This window comes from Lepisosteus oculatus, chromosome 28 (genome assembly GCF_040954835.1).
Source record: "Lepisosteus oculatus isolate fLepOcu1 chromosome 28, fLepOcu1.hap2, whole genome shotgun sequence".
In the NCBI taxonomy this organism is placed as follows: domain Eukaryota; kingdom Metazoa; phylum Chordata; class Actinopteri; order Semionotiformes; family Lepisosteidae; genus Lepisosteus; species Lepisosteus oculatus.
Window position 1 is genome coordinate 9,559,072 of NC_090723.1, and position 19,410 is coordinate 9,578,481.

The 19,410-nt window shown below is 48.5% G+C and overlaps 2 protein-coding genes across 3 annotated transcripts in view; both read left to right on the top strand.

The window, feature by feature from the left end:
- igf2bp1 (insulin-like growth factor 2 mRNA binding protein 1) overlaps positions 1–8,603 on the top strand; it is a 54,511-nt gene extending 45,908 nt beyond the window's left edge. For both annotated transcript variants that reach the window (XM_015362358.2, XM_006638360.3), the window contains exon 15: positions 77–8,603. In XM_015362358.2, the coding sequence (XP_015217844.1) occupies positions 77–235 (159 nt within the window). In that variant the 3' untranslated portion in view covers positions 236–8,603. The remainder of the gene's footprint in view (positions 1–76) is intronic.
- Positions 8,604–10,548: 1,945 nt separating this feature from the next.
- LOC107079295 (ZW10 interactor) lies at positions 10,549–17,480 on the top strand. The gene is made up of 10 exons (XM_015362253.2): positions 10,549–10,606; positions 12,847–12,949; positions 13,781–13,901; positions 14,569–14,726; positions 15,260–15,316; positions 15,414–15,574; positions 15,826–15,997; positions 16,455–16,597; positions 16,795–16,957; positions 17,305–17,480. The coding sequence occupies exons 1-10, from the start codon at positions 10,584–10,586 to the stop codon at positions 17,368–17,370; spliced, it is 1,167 nt and encodes a 388-aa protein (XP_015217739.2). The 5' UTR covers positions 10,549–10,583; the 3' UTR covers positions 17,371–17,480.
- Positions 17,481–19,410: the final 1,930 nt, after the last annotated feature.

Consider the following 19,410-nt stretch of genomic DNA (forward strand, 5'->3'; position numbering starts at 1 on the left):
AAAGGGTTTGATTGCTCTTGCCTGGCTCGGCGCTGTGCCCTGACAGCGGTGCTCTGTGTGCGTTTGTGTCCGTCAGCTGGCGCAGAGAAAGATCCGGGACATCCTGACGCAGGTGAAGCAACAGCAGCAGAAAGGGGGCCCGGGGGCACCTCAGGGGCCGCCCCAGCAGCCGCCAGCCGAGCAGGGGGCCCCCCAGGCACCGGCGCAGGGACCCCAGCCTTTCAGGAGGAAGTGAGCCGCCCGCGTGGACCGATCCGCGGGGAGGAGAGCAGCAGAGAGTGAGGAGCGCAGACCCAGCGGGAGACGGGAAGATGCATGTAACTAGAGAAACCGAGCGAGAGAGGGAAAATACGAAAAACGGTGAAAAAAAAGGAAAACAAAATGATAGAAAACAGAGACCAGATGCCAGGCCAGTGAGAGTGACTGGAAATGAATAGATGAGCGAAATGAGTACAAACAAGTTAGCGGTTAAGATGGGGAGAGGTTTGCTTGGCTGACCAGCGGAGTGAGGGAGTAGTTCTCCTGGCGCACATGCGCGCGGAAAGAACGCAGCGCAGCTCCAGCTCGGGCTGAGCCAGGGCAGGGCTGGCAGGCCGTGCCAGACGAGCAGGGCAGTGCAGAGGCCGCAAACAAAACACACAGGAAAAGAAATCAGGAAGGAAGCTCCTGCCTGCTGGAGTCTCCAGAATTAAAAGTAAAAAGCTATTGGTATTCATTTCCAGTCAGTCTTGTTATCAAGGGTGGTTTTTTAAAATAAATTTTATATAAAGAGAGGAAACTTATGGAACGCAGTGGAGGGAGCAGGGCAGGCGTTACATCCCCGAGGTCATAGGTCAGAGGTCACCGTGGCCTGGGTGCCCTCTGCCCGGTCCGGACCGTGTCACGTGACCAGTCCCTAGCGAATCAGAGACAGGGGGCATGGCCGTAGAGGTTAACACAGCTCCTTTCATTACCTGACAGAAGAACTGAAAAGAATTTTAAGAAAAAACTTAAGGTTGTAAATATAATCTTCATGAGAAAAGAAGATGCTCCATGCGATTGTTGGAAGCACATTTAAAGTTGCACAGGAAGGAGCTTCTCTGAACTAGTCCCTGGCTCTTATTTCTGTGTGACTTGAAGCAGGGAGCCCGAGCTCGGCCTCTGCAGAGAGGGTACAGTTCTGTACAGGTCCCAGGTGGCCTTGCAGTTGTATTGCAGGTGCCAGTTCTGTGAGTACTTTTTTAAAAATCAGCAATTTTGTTGATGTGTGACCTGTACACAAACGGCATATATTATATATATTATATATATTGTATATGAGTTAACCAGGTGCTGCCCCCTGGCTGTGACATTGGGAGGTACAGGCGGTGTCTTTTCTGCAGAACAGCGACTGCAGCTCAGAGGAGCAGTATCCCCAAACGCTGTGGCTCAGCCCGGACAGCATGGCCGCATTTAGAGGCTTCAAGGTGATGGCGGAGACTGGGTTTTGCTGGCTCACCAAAACCTGGAAGCAGCTGGCCTTTACCCCCAGGGCAGCTGCACACAGGCCGTAGGGGCAGGCTGGACAGGTCACGCACAGCGCGGGACTGGTGTTCCCCTCCGGGCATGCCGGCGCCCCCTGCCCTCACCCCCCTGCGCGGCTGGCGCTCATGCTGCTGCTGTCGGTGTCGCTGGGTGACCAGCTGGCCCCGCCACAGTCCGGCTGTCCTGACAGGCAGCAAGGGGCTGCAGCTGCCTGCCTCTAACGCAGAAATCAAGAAGGGGTGTGCAGGGTGATCTGTCCGTCTTCCTGTCTCCAGTGAATTACCAGAAGGCAAGAGCAAGTCCATAATGGAGGTCAAAGGAGAATATTCCCCACTGTGCAGGTTAACGCCTCCGCGTTTCTGGTTAGATGAAGAGATCGGGAGGCTGGGACCCTGAATAATTTGGGCATTAGGTCCTGGAGTCCTTTTGCTTCGTTTGGGGTTAAACACGTGAGCAGGCCACCCATCCCATTAATCCTGCCTGGTCTTTAGCAGCTGATTGATAATGGGGAACAACGGATCCAGTTGTTCGCTGAAGGAAGCCTGGGTATCGGCTTCAACGGTGTGGCAGTTTGTTCCATGCTCCCACACTCCTTTGTGTAAAGTAGTGCCTCCCGCTCTCGGCCTTAAACGCACTTCCACCTCTGCCTTCTTCAGACGGAGGCCCTTGGTAGTCTCCTCTGTGCAGTTTGGCCAGCTCTGCCAGCCTGTCGGCGCAGGGTGCTGCCCGGGCCCACAGCCGCCGTGGCGGTCCCAGAGCTGCTGAGCGCTTACCCGTCACGTGACCACACCTGGACGCCACACCGTAGCCCTGCTGGCTCCAGAAAGGCACCGCCGCGCGGCCCGGCTCTGGGTGGGTGGCCGGCTTTGGATTTCCTGTGAAGCTGAGGGGATGTGGGCGCCGCCGGCTCTGCCCCCCGGCCGCGCTGCCTCGCACGCTCCTGCCCGACAGCGCCCCCGAGAGGCAAGCAGGAACGTTGCGACAACGAGACTGAACAATCCTATACCTCAGGGTGTCGTTACCTCAGTGTTCGTTTCTGACTTTTTTTTTTTGCTTGCTGGTGTTTTATATAAAGCTGATAGTCTTGAATATTTTATTTTTTTAAGAAAAAGAAGTATTTTTTGTTTTTTTTTGGGGGTGGGGGGGGAGGTGTTGTCATTGTTGCTTTGTTTTTTTTTTTTTGTGTGTACAAGTTCATCAGAATAAGCCAGTGGAGCAGAAGTGGAAAGGAAAATCAGTCCAGACTGGTACGAAACCGGGCGCTAATGTTAACGATTCCAGTTCAACGAACATCGTTCGGCATGGATTACTGACTTAAAATAATACACGGATATTTGAGGGCTTGCTGTAAGATTTGTACTTTCCTCTGGCTTCTTCTGATGTGTTTGATTTGATTTTTAAAATCAATGTCTTTGTCAGCGGGGAAAATGGATGAAAGAGCTGCTGTCTTTCGGTGTTAATTAACACTGAGTCAATTAACCATTTAATGAATGCCTTCTACAGAGGCACTTCAGGAATTTCGGCGAACAGGAGAACATGTAGGATGAGCGTAACTTGCAGATATCTGCCAGATAAGTTGAATTAAGAGAAACGTCGCGACCCAACAGTTTGGACTGTGCCTAATAGAAACAGCACCTGCTGTGATGAAGTTGGTGTCGTCCCTCCAGCTCTCCTGCTCTTCAGATGCTGCAGCTGTGTTCAGGTGCTTGACAGCCTCAGCACTGCGAATAGAGAAGAGAAACAGCTTGTGGCCGGAGGACCTAAAGGTGGCTGATCCATTCCAGGCGATAAGGGGACTCAGTGGGCCACTGTCTTGTCCGTCTTGAGTCACCTTGGGTCACAGTACTGTCCATCTCTCCTTTGGGCCGGGGTACTGGCCACCTCTAAATTGGGCCACTGTCCTGTCCACCTCTAAATTGGGCCACAGTGCTGTCCATCTCTCCATTGGGCCACAGAACTGTCCACCTCTAAATTGGGCCACAGAACTGTCCACCTCTCCTGCCTCGGTGAGAGTTTCCATGTCTGCACTGAGGTCAAGTCACCTGAAGGCTAGGGTGACCCTTACAGGTCAAAGTCTAAAGAAATATTTTTCGCATAGGTGCCGGCTGCCAGATCCCTTCATCTGTTCTCCCCTCCTGACGATTTTTTGTTTTTGTTCTTTTTTTTTCCTGTAATGAATAAATCTTTTGAAGAAAGACAACAAGGGTAGGAGAAAAAAAAAAGTAGAAAGAGAAACTCTGGTCCCGGTTTAGTGCTAGTTTTTTATGTAAATGAAATCGAGCCGGGAGAGTGGGAGGGAGGAGGGAGGGGGGTCAAAATGGGAGCAAACTACAGAAATTTAAAGAAAAATAAATTAAATAGATTAAACCTGTATATAAAATGTAATGGAGCAGCTGAAAGAAGAAGAGAAGAAAAAAAAGTTTTGTATTTTTTAAATTAAAAAAATGGATAAAAAATGGAAAAAAAGGAAAGATACAAAGACCGACTGGTCTCGGAGTCCATCCGCTGCTTCACGGCTCCGACAGCTGCTGCCCCCGTGATCCACAGCTGATCTATCCCGGTTTGCGTCTCCACATTTTTCCCAGAGGGACAGTTTCTCCTTTTCCTTTGTGCTGGGTGTTACAGCCCAGGCGTCTGTATGTGGGCAAAACGTTGTTGCCCCATGTCTGCGTGAAGGGCGAGGCGCCCTGCTGTCTCTGTATGGCCCCGTATCCAGCTGTCGGGCAGAAACGCAGCCCTGTCTGAGTGTGTGTCGCACACAGCCAAGGCAACAGGCACGACCCGCTTGTGTCGGCGCCAGTAAGGTGCCCACAGGTTCAAAACCGATCATGAAATTCTAAAAAAGCAAGCAGCCTGTTGTCGATGTTTGAGAATGCCATCTTGCACCACCAAACTGTGGTACAGGGGCGCCGGACAGACAAGGGGCTACAACCTTTTGCAAAAATACTGCCGCCTCCCCCTGTCCATGAATTTCAGTTCGGGCAGGACTTTGTACAGGCAGGTTTGGGTCGAAAACAAGTTCCCAGTTACAGCAGGGCGCTGGCTGAGATAAAAACAGGCAGTCAGCCTGGACACTTTCGGACTGGTTAACCAGTTAACCATCTAATTATGGTTAATGGTTAGCTCACCTCTGAAGGTACTGCACAGACGCTCGTCTAACCCAAAAAAGAGCTGGGCTGGATTCATGGTCTGTAAGTTTTTCTAAAAAAAAAAGTTTTCTAAACCAGACCAAATGAAAACAACAATAATTGTACATGCTTTTTTGGCCAGTCTTACTGTTATTACATGTTTAAGAACATTTCTGTAGTGAAAGCTTATGCTGAGGTGCTTTGGTGCCTGTTTTGATGACGTGAAACTGCTGTCAGAAGTTGTGCAATTTGTATTCTGCAGAAATGGTGCTTGTTAGTCTCATATCTCTTAAAATCAGCAAAGTTCTCCAGAACCTGCCTGTATGAGCACTGCCTTTTCCCTGCAGGCAACCTGTATGATGTAAACTTTATAATCTGTGTGTCGAACAGAACAGTATGTTTTAGAAGAGTTTCTGTCCCTTGAAATCCATAGGGCTCTGTTCACAGACTCCAAGGCAAACTCATTTATTCAGACTGCGGCCTTTCTTTTTTGTTTTAATTTTATTTTTTAATTTTGTTTTCGTTGCTACCTTTGTTTAACAGCAAGCATGTATTTTTTTTTTTGGACATGACATCTGGTTACTTACTGTTTCATGAACCAAAATGTGGGGGTGGGGGGGGGGGGGGAGAAAAAGGACTTGAAAAACAGGGTTCTAGAACTCAAATAGATGGCCCAGACGTGGGTTCTGAAGGGGGGGAGGGTGCTGGGGGGTCCCTTGTGTGTCCCAGGAACAACAGGACAGCGAGAGAGCTTACACTGCTGGTGACTTCGGACTGATCTGTAGCTGGTGGGGGAGTTCCCTTATTTCTCTGTGGTTTTGTCTGTACTGCCGATCTGTTAGTTGCACAGAGATGTGCTGCAAAAGAAACCTCAGTATAAAAAAGTCCAATCGCTTCATCCCTGAGAGCTTCAGGAGAGTGACGGATTGTCCTGGAAAACCGTGCTTTGGGTCGGATTTTCCCAGCAGGGAGAGCTTCTCGCAGGGAACATAGACAGACTGATGCACGAGTACACCCTCTTAGTCACACAAGGAGCGTTTACTGCCTGACTTCTGGATTTCTAAAACCTTCTTTCTGGAACGCAGTGGGCAAGATAGAGGATTTGTGTATATATACACGGTTTTGTTTTGTTTTTTGGTTTCGTTCTGGGTCAGTTATTTCAGGAGTTGGAACACCAGCTGGGGTCTATTAATAATCCCATCTCTGGTCTCTCTCTGATCACTTCTATTATTATCATCATTATTATTATTTTAAATGACTTTTGTTTGGACAGGTTGGATATTTTAAGATGCACAGATCTCCGTAACTGCTTAACAAATGACTTACTAACAATCCATAATTGTTTAAAAGTGCCAAACAATGTGCAGATAAAAGATAACCTTTACTAGACGAATAGAGAATATTCAATCCTCTGGTTTACTTGAGGAGTCACGTACATTTGCATACCTTTTTATAGAATTCACTTTGAAGGGATGTTAAAATGATTTGAAAAAAAAGTTCCGTACAGGACATAGTGAAAGCTAACAAAAATGAACCATCAGCCAACTGAAAAGCCCCTGGCACTTTGTTACTGTCGAGATTCCCAGATCCAGTCCGAATGGTCATGGGCCTTTTCTTTCATTGCGTTGTTGGCGATTATTATTTCAGAGCAGCGTGATCTGGAACTGGTACTGCAGCAGGTGGTACAGTTCTCTGCGATCGACCTGCCGTTTCCTCGGCTCTTACTAAGTTCACAGCTCCACCGACCACCGAGAGGAAAAGTTCCCTCTTTGCTTTTAGTGGGGTTTTTGGGAAAAGAGGGGTTTTCCACCTGTTAGCTACATTTGTTTGTTTCCACGCTGCAGAAATCGGGAGCGGTTGGGGTTGGGAGCGCTTGCTCCGCGCTTTCTAATCTTCGTGTCGCAGTGATGGGGGGGGGGGGGGCGAACTTCGCTTAGGGTTCGAACGGACAGCCCCCCGCTCGATTAAAAACCGCCACTGGACGTGACGCGGCAGGCAGGCACGCGGGCTGTGAACCAGTCACCCCACTGCTCGTGGCGACAGCAGCCCCACTCCCCCCAAACAGGGATTCGAACCGGCAACCCCGTGCTCTCAAGAAGGGGGGTGCAGAGGTTTTGCGGGGGAGGAAGTTGCTCCTTTAACAAGGACGCAGGCCAGAGGGCGAGTGTCTTGTTTGAAGCCTAGCTCCTGGTTGGGTGCCTCTCGGGGGGGAGCTGTGGGACTCCGGGTGAGTTGGTCCCAGAGAGAACTTGGGGAGGTTTTGACAGAACAACAGTGGCTCTCGGCAGTGTAGGTAACGTGCTCACTGCTGGGTGAAGACACTAGTGAAGAACACAGAGTTACACAAACGCAGAATCTAAGCTGGGCACAGCATTTCACCCTCTCAGACGACTGACATTGGATAGGTGCTACAGAACACATAACTAGGAACGCTACCTCATCTCTTAGCCATAAGATTCTTTCCAGCAGGGCAGAACACGGAGCAGGAACTTCCTTGCTGTTACGTGTTACAGTACATCCTTTTTTAATTTATTTTTTTTAATTTTTAAGTTGTTACCTCTCCGGCTCGGGAGTGGGGACTGTAAGAAGCAGGGGGAGGTGGGCCGGGGGGGCTGTAAGGACTGATGGGTTTGGAATGGAGGCAGTGTGGGGGGGAGGGATCTTGGTGTCCTGGGGAGGAGTCGGCCCTGTAGGAGGCGCTGTGGGGGAGGAGCGAAGCTGAGGAGGGAACACAGGACGGGCAAGTCGATCTCACGAAATGAACTGCGACATTGACTTGCAAAAACTGTAGTTGGGCTTTTGATTAAAATATGCATCTTGCAGTTCATAGTCCTCCTGTGTTGAGCAGATCAAATGGGTTGAGGCAGAGCTCTGGCTATTCGAAACTGAACAGTAGCTTGATGCCTCAACATCGTGTTCAGCTACAATACATTAGTAATGTGTCGTTCATAGAGACAGTAAAACTGCAGTAAAGAAAAACCGTTGAATTGCTGACGTGCAAACTGCATGTTTTAGAACACGTCCAAAAATACATATGATATATCTGTTACTGTATAAGCCCACGAAGTAAGGACCTCAGGAAGTCAGATTCCTGTATCCCTCCCATGCAGAGTCATATTTGGTATTGGAATACAGGATTGCATGTGAAAGACGGGCAGCAGACCGTCTTCAGACCAGTAGTCTCTTGCCCCACAGCGATTCGCTGGCGTTTTCAGCATCCCTGCCTCCTAAATCCTGCCCCCCCACCCCCCACCCCCCCATCCTGTTTGCTCTGTCCCTGCTCCTCAAATCAAGGGGCATGATATCCGTAACCATGGGATTTTTTTTTTGTTGTTGTTGTTGATCTACCTCTTAGGATAAATAGCAAAAAAAAACCACAAAAACGAAAAATAAAAAAAATAAAATTTACAAAAACAACTAATAAAAACTGGGTAGTGGTATTTCCATATACTGTAGTTTATAGTCTAAAAAATACTTCTTCCAAAGATGATTTTTTCTTCATTGATAGTAATTGTTTTCAAAGATTTTTAAAAAGAGAATAAAATTAGAAAACCTTTTTAAAGAGAACTGTTTCATTTCCTTTTTTTTAAATTACTCAGTTCCTCATTAGACTCTTTTTAAGTTTAACCTCAGATCCTTGTTTTGATGGTTTTCGAATTGCTTTTAACATTGTGACATGAGATTGTAATTCTTGTGTTTGGATGCATTTGATTCTTTCTCTGTGAACTGCGAGACTAATATTCTGCAGATTGTTTTCAAAGCAGCATGATGTTCTTACCTGAAAATTTAATTTAAAAAGATCCACTGAAAGATTGATAGTGAGGAGGTGAGAACGCAGTGGTGTGTTTTCCTCCCTCCTCTCATGCCATCTCTGGACTTATACCCCTTTGTTTTAGTTTATCAACACTTTTTAACTCCTTGTAAACAAACAGCATAGAAATGAATGTGTTATTAAAAGAAGAGAAAACGGAAGTCTGCGTCCCGGTGTGTTTTCCTTGACATCTGCTGATGAAACGCACACAGGCGCGCACTGGCTGCGCGGCGGTAACTCAACAACACCACTACACAACACGACACACCTGATCCCTGCGGCCTGCAGGCTGGCTGACCATCCATCCTTGACAGCAGGCCAAGGCTGGGCCACTGCAGGTCCAGAACACATTGCCGTCTTGCTCATTCTGGCCCAAAACAGGCGCCTGAGCAGCATGGAAGCACTGGGTTCATTAGGCTGATATGGTCATGGGAGGGGTGGCACAGCGCTCTGGGTCCCGGGTTCAATTCCGGACTTTGCCTGCTGTCTGCGTGGAGTTTGTATGTTCTCCCCGTGGAAACGGGTTTCCCCTTGTTCTTCTGCTTTCCGCCTGCAGTCCAAAGATACGCTTCTGGGAAAACTAACCCTGTGTGTGCCTATGGAATGTTACTGGACCCTAGATGAGTCAGTAGGCCTGGCTCAGTTTCTGTATTCAATTGTAACAGTGTGTGGCATCTTATAGTATAGATCTTGGAATCTTAACAAGGCTTGAACATCATAATATGGACTTAGTTTGCTACACTGTGGTTGTGTAACTATTTGTCCTTAAGGAAAGAGGAATCCGTTTTAAGTGCTACTTTAAGATAAAGGTCTCGGTACTGTATTTAGAATAAACAGCACACAAATGTTAAAAACCTCAAAATGTAACTGCGGTACAGATTATCTGTATATAGTGGAGGTACTCTTTGTTTATAGTTAATGTACTTTGCAAGGTGAAAAGCAAAAACCAAACTCACACTGCAGAATCTCAGGGGAACGACATCACCCCTAACGCCCCCTCATCATCTTCTCTGACAGAGACATGGTGGGCCAGAGGCCAGTATTCTATCAGACACTCAAGACACTTCCCCACATGTGGAACACGTTGCACTCTCCCACTGAACACCGTTCTGTGACTCCCAGTCCTTCCAAACAATGTTCTTGAGTAAAACTAAGTCATTTCTTCTCGGTCACTTTCAAAATGGGAACATGGGACGGGTGAAAGTGTATTGTGTGTTTTCGCGTTTGGGTCGCGCATAGTGTAGTTTGCCACAGTGTTTACTACGAATTCCTTATACTTATACAGCACTTTCCTGGACACTCCACTCAAAGCGCTTTACAGGTAATGGGGATCCCCTCCACCACCACCACCAGTGTGCAGCCCCACCTGGATGATGCGCCAGTACTCTCCCCACACAGGGGAGGAGAGCAGAGTAATGAAGCCAGTTCAGAGAGGGGGATTATTAGGAGGCCATGATTGGTAAGCGCCAGGACGCCGGGGTTACACCCCTACTCTATTTGAGAAACGCCCTGGGATTTTTAATGACCAGAGAGTCAGGACCTCGGTTTTTCCATTTCATCCAAAGGATGGTGCCTTTTTCTAGTATAGTGACCCTGTCACTATACTGGGGCATTAGGACCCACACATACTGCTGGGTGAGCGCCTCCTGCTGGCCCCACTAACAAATCTCCCATCTATCTACTGGCCAGACTCACACCTGCTGAGCTCCAGTGGGCTGCCAGCTGATAGTTGCAGGGTGACATGGCTGCTGGCGGTTTAATGTTTTACCGTTGTTTCCTAGACTTCAGGACGTTTTCCAGCTGGTTTCACACCTTTTTAATTGTTTTTAACTTTGTGAGTGCTTCAAGGAAAATACATTTCCAATCAAACAGATAAAAAATCAAACATAATTGGAACATGAGTTCTGTACCCACACTCAAACTCCCTCATACCCTCTCTTTCAAACAGAAATTTTGCACCCAAAGTCGGTATCTGCTTATAAAGATGTGCCTGTACACTCAAAATGGCGCATCGAGCGCTCCAAGCAGGTTTCTGACGTCATCACCAGCTCGGTTTGACGACGCTGATTGGCTGAAATGTATCCAATCCCGGGGCGAGCTCGCGCTGACGCCACCAGACCGGCGGTTTTTGAAAAGGTAAAATGGCGGCAGAGCAGGCGAAACAGTAAGTTTATCATTTCTAATAATTATTAAAAATGTTGCAAGAGATATGGAGGATAACAATTCGGGTCTGATTAGAATGTCGTGAACTGTTTCGGTCACTTAAGTTTAATGGCGTAAAAATAGAGGTTTTAGACCAAGCTACGATGACAAGAAGCATACTTTTATTTTAAGCCTCTGAACGCGCTTAGGTACGCCCCTACGCCGTTGTTGAAAACCCGGGCTTTCGCTTAATGTTGCAAACACTGGAGCCGAGGTACAACAAACCGACTCGGCGTCACTTTAGTGAAACAGCACTACCAACGCTCTGCAACGACACCAAACCTCAAGTTTAGAATCATTGAAGAAAGCACATAGGGTGTCAGTAACCCGTGATGCCTGGACGTCCATTGCAACGGAATCTTATATCACTGTTAGCCTATATCACCGATGGATCAGGGCGAAAGATTTCGTTGTGGCGACTGACAGCGCCTCTAACTTGGCTGTTGCTGCACAGCTGGCTAAAGTCCTACACGTGAGATGTGCTCACGGACTGAATTTGGCCTCTCAGCGAGCGCCCCCCCCCCCAAAATCATGATGTATTTTTAAAAAAATCGAGAAGCATCAAGAATCGATTTATGATCGCATCGTGGCACCCTGAATCGAAATCGAATCGTGAAGTGCCAGAGATCCCCACCCCTACTGCACTGCATAACCTAAACACACTGCAAAACACATCGCGGCTACGCACACATGGCGGAGTGCACAGGCCATTATCTGTCCACGCATCCTTAAATTGCCTTCCTTAGGGATAAATAAAGTATTTTGAATTGAATCTCGTCTTAGTGAGCGTCGCTGAGCAGTAATGAGACTCCTTACTGTACGTCAAGCGTCCGCAAGTCTCACACCAGTCGCCTCTTCTGTAAAATACAGGTCGGAAGACAGTCTGACACAACAATACGTATTTACACCTATTGTGGTAGGTATGGTGGACTGTGTAAATAATAGGGCAAAAAAGTGTAAGCACCTTCTCCAGCCTGTCTTTGCACATCGCTGGCACTAAGAAACACCAGCGCTCATCACAGTATATCACAGCGGTGTCTGAGCAGGTCGCCAGACACCTGTACTGTATGGACGACAGAAGCCAGTGTACAGTAACAGAGCTCAGCACTGGCCCATTCCAGAACTGTGCCACTGTCTGGGGGGGCGCTGTGTCCACTCTGAGTCCCAGAGGGACCATGATCGAATGCCAGCAGGGGCAGAGATGCACCTGTACGTGTGAGGGTCAGGGTTATTGGTCCACCACAGTTATGGCTTGGGTGCCTTGGGAGTTTGCATGTTCTCCATGTTTGTGTGGATTTGTCTGCTTCTCCACATCCTGAAACCTGGTTTATAATAATAATAATGAATTGGCTATTAATTGGCTTCATCCCTCTGCTCTCCTCCCCACTAATAGCTGATGTGTGGGGAGCGTTCTGGCGCACTATGGCTGCCGTCACATCATCCAGGTGGGGCTGCACACTGGTGGTGGTGGAGGGGATCCCCATTACCTGTAAAGCGCTTTGAGTGGAGTGTCCAGAAAAGCTCTATATAAGTATAAGCAATTATTATTATTATTATTATTATTATTGCTTACACTTATGTAGCACTTTTCTGGACACTCCACTCAAAGCGCTTTACAGGTAATGGGGATCCCCCCTGGGTCCGCATACAATGCGATATGGCTAGATTCTTCTGTCACATACTTGGGGTTTTCAGTCCTGGCCCTGGGAGACCCCTGCGTCCTCTGGTTTTAATTTCGGTTTGAGGCCTTCGTTAAATTTGCTTACAGCTGTTAAAAAGCTGAATGGGTTCTGTACCTGATGTCAACCCTTCACTAGTTACTTAGGGCCTGAGCTGCCCTCATTCCCATGTGTCAGCTGAAATGTGACCAATTGTACTGAAGCAAAAGGAAAAAAGAAAAGCACTCACTCAGCGTGGGAGGGTGAGAAACGTTCTCCTTCCCCCTTGTGTGTGTTCAGAAATAAGGGAGGATGTACTTCGTTAGTAAAGGAGAGCTGTTGTGAATGCTGAGATTGTTGGAAATGTGCTAAAATAAAGTCTGATGGAGCAGCCAGATCCAGGCAGCAGATATGAGTGGTGATTCTGGGCTCAGGGGACATGCATGCCGGCCGACTCAGGGCTCCCCTGGGATCAGGACTGGAAGCCCCTGAGATGTGTGCTGGAGTAAGCAGTGAAGTCGGGGCGTTCGCCTCTGCTCCCCAGGGTGCTGCAGCAATGTGAGGCGGCTCTCAGCGATGCGCTCCCCGAGCTGGTCAGGCAGGACGAGCTGGAGCTGCCTGCGTCCGTGAAGGTGCCCTTCCTGATGGTGAGTGGAGCCTGTCTGACCTCCCCCCGACCCCTGCGTTCGGCTCCTGTTCCTGCAGAATCCCTGTCCCTCTTGATCCTTTTCGCTCTCAGTTGTTAGAGGAGAAAGATAGATACTTTATTGATCCCGTGAGGGAAATTCCAGTGCAACAGCAGCTTAACACAGCAACAGTGTAACGAATGATACAATAATAATAATACAATACGTACAATTCAATCAGTACAGTGAGAAGTGCACTAAGAAGACCTACTCACAGTCCAGAACACACAAAGAACAAACCAGAACAGTACACAAAAAGTTGTATTGCACAATTTAAATAAAAATGTGTTGCACAGGTCCCTGGCATATATTGCACAAAGGTGTGCTGTTGTATTGCTGTGGATTTTGTAACCAGCAAGCGTTTTTACTAACTTGGTTTTTCCTGTCTGTCAGTTCTGTCTCTTCAATCTGGAGACACCTACAACTGTTGGTGTCAGTATGGCACCTTTGCAAACGAGCACAGTTGTTCATTAGTCTTTCTGATTTGGAGAAAAAAGTTCCTTAACGTTACAAAAAGGACACATCTGTCATGAGGCTGAGATTCAAGGTTTATTTTTATGAAGCTCATCTTTCTGGGGTTGTGTATTTTTAAGATGACTTTCTGGAGTTTATAGTATATGGGTTTTCTGGAGTTTAAATTTATACAATAACTCCAGAATACTCATATATTGTCATAGATATTTATACTGTGATCCAAATCTTTTTTTCTCTCTCCTCCTTTATTCTGTCCTGTTTCTCCCCCTCGGTGTTCCCGTGTCCCGTTGGTGTTATTCCCTCTCCGCGAGTCTGCAGGACAGCCGGGAGAAACACAAGGTGCTGGTCCGCCAGCTCTGGGTGCTCGACTCCTTGCTCTCTCTGCTGGAGACGCTGGACACGTCCACCCTGTCAGAAGGCCGCAGCAGCGTGGACACAGGCAAGAGGCACTGACTTCGCTGGCAATGTAGGACCCTGTGTCTCACACATTACAGCAGAGGCACCCCCCTCTCACTCTCTGTCCCACTCAAACACTCTTCACTTGCTCACTGTACTCTAGGGCTGTGACTGTGTGTTTACTGTTGTGGATCTCTTGGAGGAAAACTGGGCAGCTGTGATCCCTAAGAGTTGTGTTGCTATGAACCTTCTGTGTGTGTCTGTCTCTGTTTGTTTCAGCGATTGTCTGTGTGTCTCTGTGTCTGTGATTGTCAGTGCGTCTCTGTGTCTCTGTCTGTATGTGTCTCTGTGTCTGACTGCGATTGTCTGTGATTGTGTGTCTCTCTGTGTCTCTGTGACAATCTGTGTGCCTCTGTGTCTGTCTGCGATTGTCTGTGTGTCTCTGTGTCTGTCTGCAATTATCTGTCTGTGTGTCTGTGAGTGTCTCTGTCTGTCTGTGATTTTCTGTGAGTGTGTGTGCCTCTTTGTCTGCGATTGTCTTTGTGTGTATCTGCAATTGTTGGTGTCTGTCTGTGATTGTCTGTGTGTGTCTCTGTGTCTGTCTGCGATTGTCTGTGTCTGTCTGTGTGTGTCTCTGTGTCTGTCTGTGATTGTCTGTGTCAGTGCATGTCTGTCCTTGTCTCTGACTGTGTCCCCGCCTGTGTCTGTAGGAACAGAGGATCGTGACCAATGGAAGGCACTTAAATCTCAGTACAAGGACGAGATCCAGGAGGTGGAGTCCTTGATCACTGTCTTCAAGGAGAAGGTAGACGAGGTCCTGGCCAGGAAGGAGGCGCTGTGCCAGCTGCTGCACACACTGGAGCAGAAGGTGGGGCGCCACACCCTCCGCCAGCCCCTGAGTCCCGAGCGACAGACAGGTCTTTACTGCCTCCTGTCTGGCGAACGGGGATGATCCTCTCCATCTGAATTTCACCCTGCAAGCAGTAGTCATGTTCTTAGTAGAAAATCACGCCAATAGAACCGAAAATCAAAATATTTGACCAGTGTTGTGGTTCATGCTGCGTATGACTTGGGAGTGATTATTGATCCAATAACCATGAGTCCTCAAGCTTTCCCGTGACGTGTATTAACCCCCCCTGTCTGGCCCCACCCTTCCTCAGCTGAGGAAGAACTGGAACAGGCCCTGAAGTGCATTGCTGCTGCTGGAGCAGCAGGTGGTGATCTCATTTCTTTCTCGAGAACTTTCCAGAACAGCATCTGATTCCAACCCCTGATTCAGCCCCTTGCACAAAAAATGCATTCTTATGGAGCAGCAGCTGCTTCGCCAGCGACCCCACCAGCCCCGGTTTTATCTGAGCGCACATGTCTTTGACTTTGTGCTGAATTTTTTTTTTCCCCCAGAAGGAGGAATGCAAAGAAAAACAGCGAATCAAAGCAGGAAAACAGCAGAAGGCCAGGGTAGGTAGGGTCCCTTCTCCGTGTCGCCCTGTTTTCTGCTGCAGCCGGTCCTCGGGCTCGGTTCTGACCCCTCTCCCCCTGTGCCGTGCCGTGACAGGAGCGGGCCGAGAGGGTCTGCGCCCGGGTGCAGGAGCTGGAGGCGGCCCTGGAGCGCGGGAGGCACGGCCTGCAGCTCAGCGGGCAGCGCGTGTCCGAGCTGCAGGCCCAGCTGAGCGGCGCCCAGCAGAGTCTGGACACCTGGAGCCGCACGCACAGCAGGTCAGAGCCGGCCTGCCGGTCCCCGAGCTCTCAGAGGGTTCCCCTTCATCTGCTGTGTCCTTAACGTGGTGACTGACGTCGGGACAGCTTACGGTAGCAGAGAGACGCTCACTTGCGATCGTGCTGTAGTTGTTGCAAGGTTAACTTTTATACTTGCTCTCCCCAACCATCCTGTTTACCCTGTTGCTTTGTTCCTGCTCTTCCCTTTGCCCTTCCCTGCCCCCCCCCCCACTGCGCCCCTGTCTCCCCAGGCTGCAGCTGGAGTTGCAGCGACTGGACGGGCTGAGCGGCGTGCGCGTGCTGTCCGTGCGCGAGCGGGAGCTGCACGTGGAGCTCAATCCCAGGCTGCTCTGCCCCTCCCTGGATCTGCTGCCCTTATCGCTCTCTCTGCGCTGGACCTCCGATGACCTCTTCACTCTGCAGGTAGCCAAGTCCCACCCCCCCCCGTTCTGAACAGCTGCAAGTTTTTATAACGGGTGTTTTTTCGTGTGATCACACGGGGCAGCACAGGAGCACGTTCGTGTCTGAGCTGTTCTGTGCCCGTCTGGTCTCCAGCGTGCACAGATAGGGACTCTCCTGCATGTTCTAATGATCCCTTCCTGGAAGACCTCGAGGAACAGCCAGTTTTTCACACGCCTGGTCTAAATATCCATCTTGAATTCCTGACCGTATGTGTCTGACCCTGCATGCTGCACGAGGCCAAGCTGTCCTTTTTCCTAGTGTCTTGTCTCGGAGGTATCGTCCATGTGTATGTGCCAAGGCTGCGAGTTTGAGTTTAGTACTGTACAGGAAGAGTGGTGGGAGGGGGGGTGTATTGTTGGGTTCTTTTCATATCCTGGCATTTCCAGACCTCCTCTCCCTTCTCCCTCTGTGTGCGCAGCTGTCCTCAGCAGGCAGGAGTCTGCTGGAGGACGTGTCGTCCCGGCGTCCCCTCCAAGACGCGAGGTCCGCTCTGCTGGAGGTGATGCAGCTCTATGTGGAGCAGGGCTCCCTCCTGGCCGAGATACAGCGCCTGCACTCCAGGTCAGACAGACGCACGTTTCGCCTGCCTTTCTGCTCTTTGCTTTTGTCCAACGCCTTTCCCCCAGGGAGAACGGTTACAAATCGAATTCTCTCTGAAAATAACGAGGCTTGGTCAAGTAGTCACTGATGGGCCTTCAGGCCTGTAGGAGGCGCTGTCTCAGAGAGTGAACCAGGCTCTGCCCTGTGGGTCTCCACAGATTTGCGATCGACTGGCGGCCTGCGGAGAGGAAGCTGGTGTTCCTGAAGACGGCTTCCATCGTGTGCACGCTGTCTGTAGAAGAGGGGTACCCCACCAGTGGGCGGGTCCAGCTGGTGTCAGTCCAGGGGGGGGCCCAGTCTCTCAACATCGCAGGACTACAGGTGAGCTGCTGTTTAATACCATACAGATGAGCCAAAGCATCTGCACAAAACTGACCAGTATTACAAATGTTAGCTCCATGGGAAATATGTTAGTGCTGTACAGCAGTTTAAACTGTCAGTAGTAGGACAATGCCTTTTAACCTTGCACTTAAAGGGTAGGTACTGTGTCTCACAAAACAAACCACTGCATCTGTTGGGCAATTCTGGGTCTTACTATATTCAATTTGTGAACGTTTTTCAGGTGTGATTACAAACCCTCAGTTTTAAATCTGTAACGTGGAACATAAAGTTAACAGTGGACTCAGTGAGTTCAGTTAGTTAAGTGCTGTTCCTTTGCTTTCCCCCAGCCTCCCCTGGGGAAGCCTTCCCTGACTGAGTGGCTGGAGTTCCTCACTTGCTGTCCTGACCTCTGACCTGCCACAGCCAGGGGACTCCGTACTCTGTAAATATTCTCCTTTCTGCCTGATTGTTTTTTGTTTTTCTTATGTCTTTCAAATAAAATGATCTTGCTACTTTACAAATAAGCAAAAGGTACCAGCTGATCACGTTTGTTCTGCAGCGTGCAGACGATGACTCCTTTGCGACAGGGCTCTCCAATCATCAATCATTATCACTTCTACAGAGTAGAGCAATCGAACAGTGATCACTTTAACATTTCAAAGATTTGTTGAGTAAAATAGTGATAATCTCAGACAATCTGAAGACTCTTCATCCCTCAAGGGCTGCCTTAACTAAGCAAATGTGCTTAATCACTCAGTAACCTCCAAGGGGTTTGCAGTCTTTACAATCTCTAAGATGGTGATTTAGGATGACCTGTAAGACTAACTGAACTGGGGCTCCCCAGGCAGGGCAGGAGACCCCCAATTCAGGAGAGCCTCTCCAGTACCAGGGTTTGGAAACCCCCCAATTTACAGTCTTATAAACAAAGTTTCTAAGCAATGTTCAGGGAACATGGACCTTGGGGAAATTTCTGCAGTAGCTTGTTTGTCCACTAGATGGGGGTGTTGGCTGACCCTTCAGACAGAGATCCCATTTCACAGGGTGGCTGTTATATCATCTTACAGAAACATGTTAATGTTTTAAACTCCTATCATGTAGCGGCTTCAAAGCTAAAATTATTCTTCTGGTGGCAAGGTAGAGAATGCGGCAAATATGCTGCATGCTCGTTCTGTAGGTCTGTCGTGGGGAGCTTGTCATACACAGGAATGGCATTGCTCCTAGCTGAAATCTGGAGGGAAGCTACAACTTGAATGAAATTGCCAAGCTCTGTTGTGCTGTGCATCATCCAGTTAGACACTAATGCTGCATAACAGCACAGTTTAAATGGAATGCTCTGGTTTTCCTCAGTGTTTCTCAAAGATCTTTTCTTTTGTTGTTTACATAAGAATGCTGGGGCCCTTGTTTCCTGGAACAGTAGACTTTCAGAAAGAATCTTTAACACTTATCTGTGTTGTCTAGAGAAGTATCTCCAGATCAAAACACTGTTCCTTAAACACCAGCTATTTACAGGACTCGTGTCCCCTGGCAGCTCCCCTATTACACAAGGCAGGGAATGGATTCTGATTTGCTCCTGTAGGATGAAAGGGTTGTCTCTGATTGGACCACAGAGCAGCCAATGGGGTCTGTGAACACTGCCCTGCCCACTTGACCACCTCATTTAAAAAGTTCAGTTCTTCAGAAAAAGCTTTACACAACAGTTTAAACAAGTGGTTTCGGTTAACTGTGGAAAGTTTTTTATAGCTCTGAACATCTTAGGGTATTTGCAAGGGTTTGGTTGCTTTGTGTTTTTATGAATCACGCCATCTATGTGATCTGACTAGCTACAATAAGTTATCAGCTTTAACTGAGAAAATTCTATACTTTTTTATAAATACTCATGTGCCAGTTTTCAGTCATGCTCAAAACATGTAATATTGTCTCTGCACTGCATTTTCCACCCCCGTTGTGTAACAGTTGTTGATTTGAAAGGGCAGCAGGGCTAGTGGGACACTCTCCTACCTGACTTAGGAGAGAGCCAATTAAACAGGCAACTTCCTTGCTTGACTAGAATAATTTAGTCTGGGGTTCACACGCTGTACCCCCAGTTCCTGGTTTCCTACGCACACCTCCCAGATTAGCTGGGCCTAAATACTGCTTCCCCACACCTAAGACCTCACTTCTAGTTGACGTATCTATTCAGCATGGAGATGAGGCAGGGTACTCAGTGCTATCCATGTGTGGGTGGCCAGAGCCCCACCCTCCTGCGCTTGCAGCTATCTAACAGAAGGGGGCGCTCCAGAGTAGAGCTCCTTCCCCTGTGCTTTCTGGATTTGGATCCAAGAGTAGTTGAGTTAACCAGTTAAGCCTTTTATGAAACCATTCCAACCCAAAAGGTCTGGGACATGCCTGGTCGTGGCATACATTGTAAGAGCACGTTTAAAATCATGCTGTTTATATAGAGCTGGAGATTGATC

Coding starts and splice junctions, on each gene's coding strand:
- LOC107079295 (XM_015362253.2), top strand. CDS start 10,584: ATGGCGGCAGAGCAGGCGAAACA. Junction 12,950..13,780: donor TGAAGGTGCCCTTCCTGATG/GTGAGTGGAGCC, acceptor GCGAGTCTGCAG/GACAGCCGGGAGAAACACAA. Junction 15,998..16,454: donor ATGACCTCTTCACTCTGCAG/GTAGCCAAGTCC, acceptor CTGTGTGCGCAG/CTGTCCTCAGCAGGCAGGAG.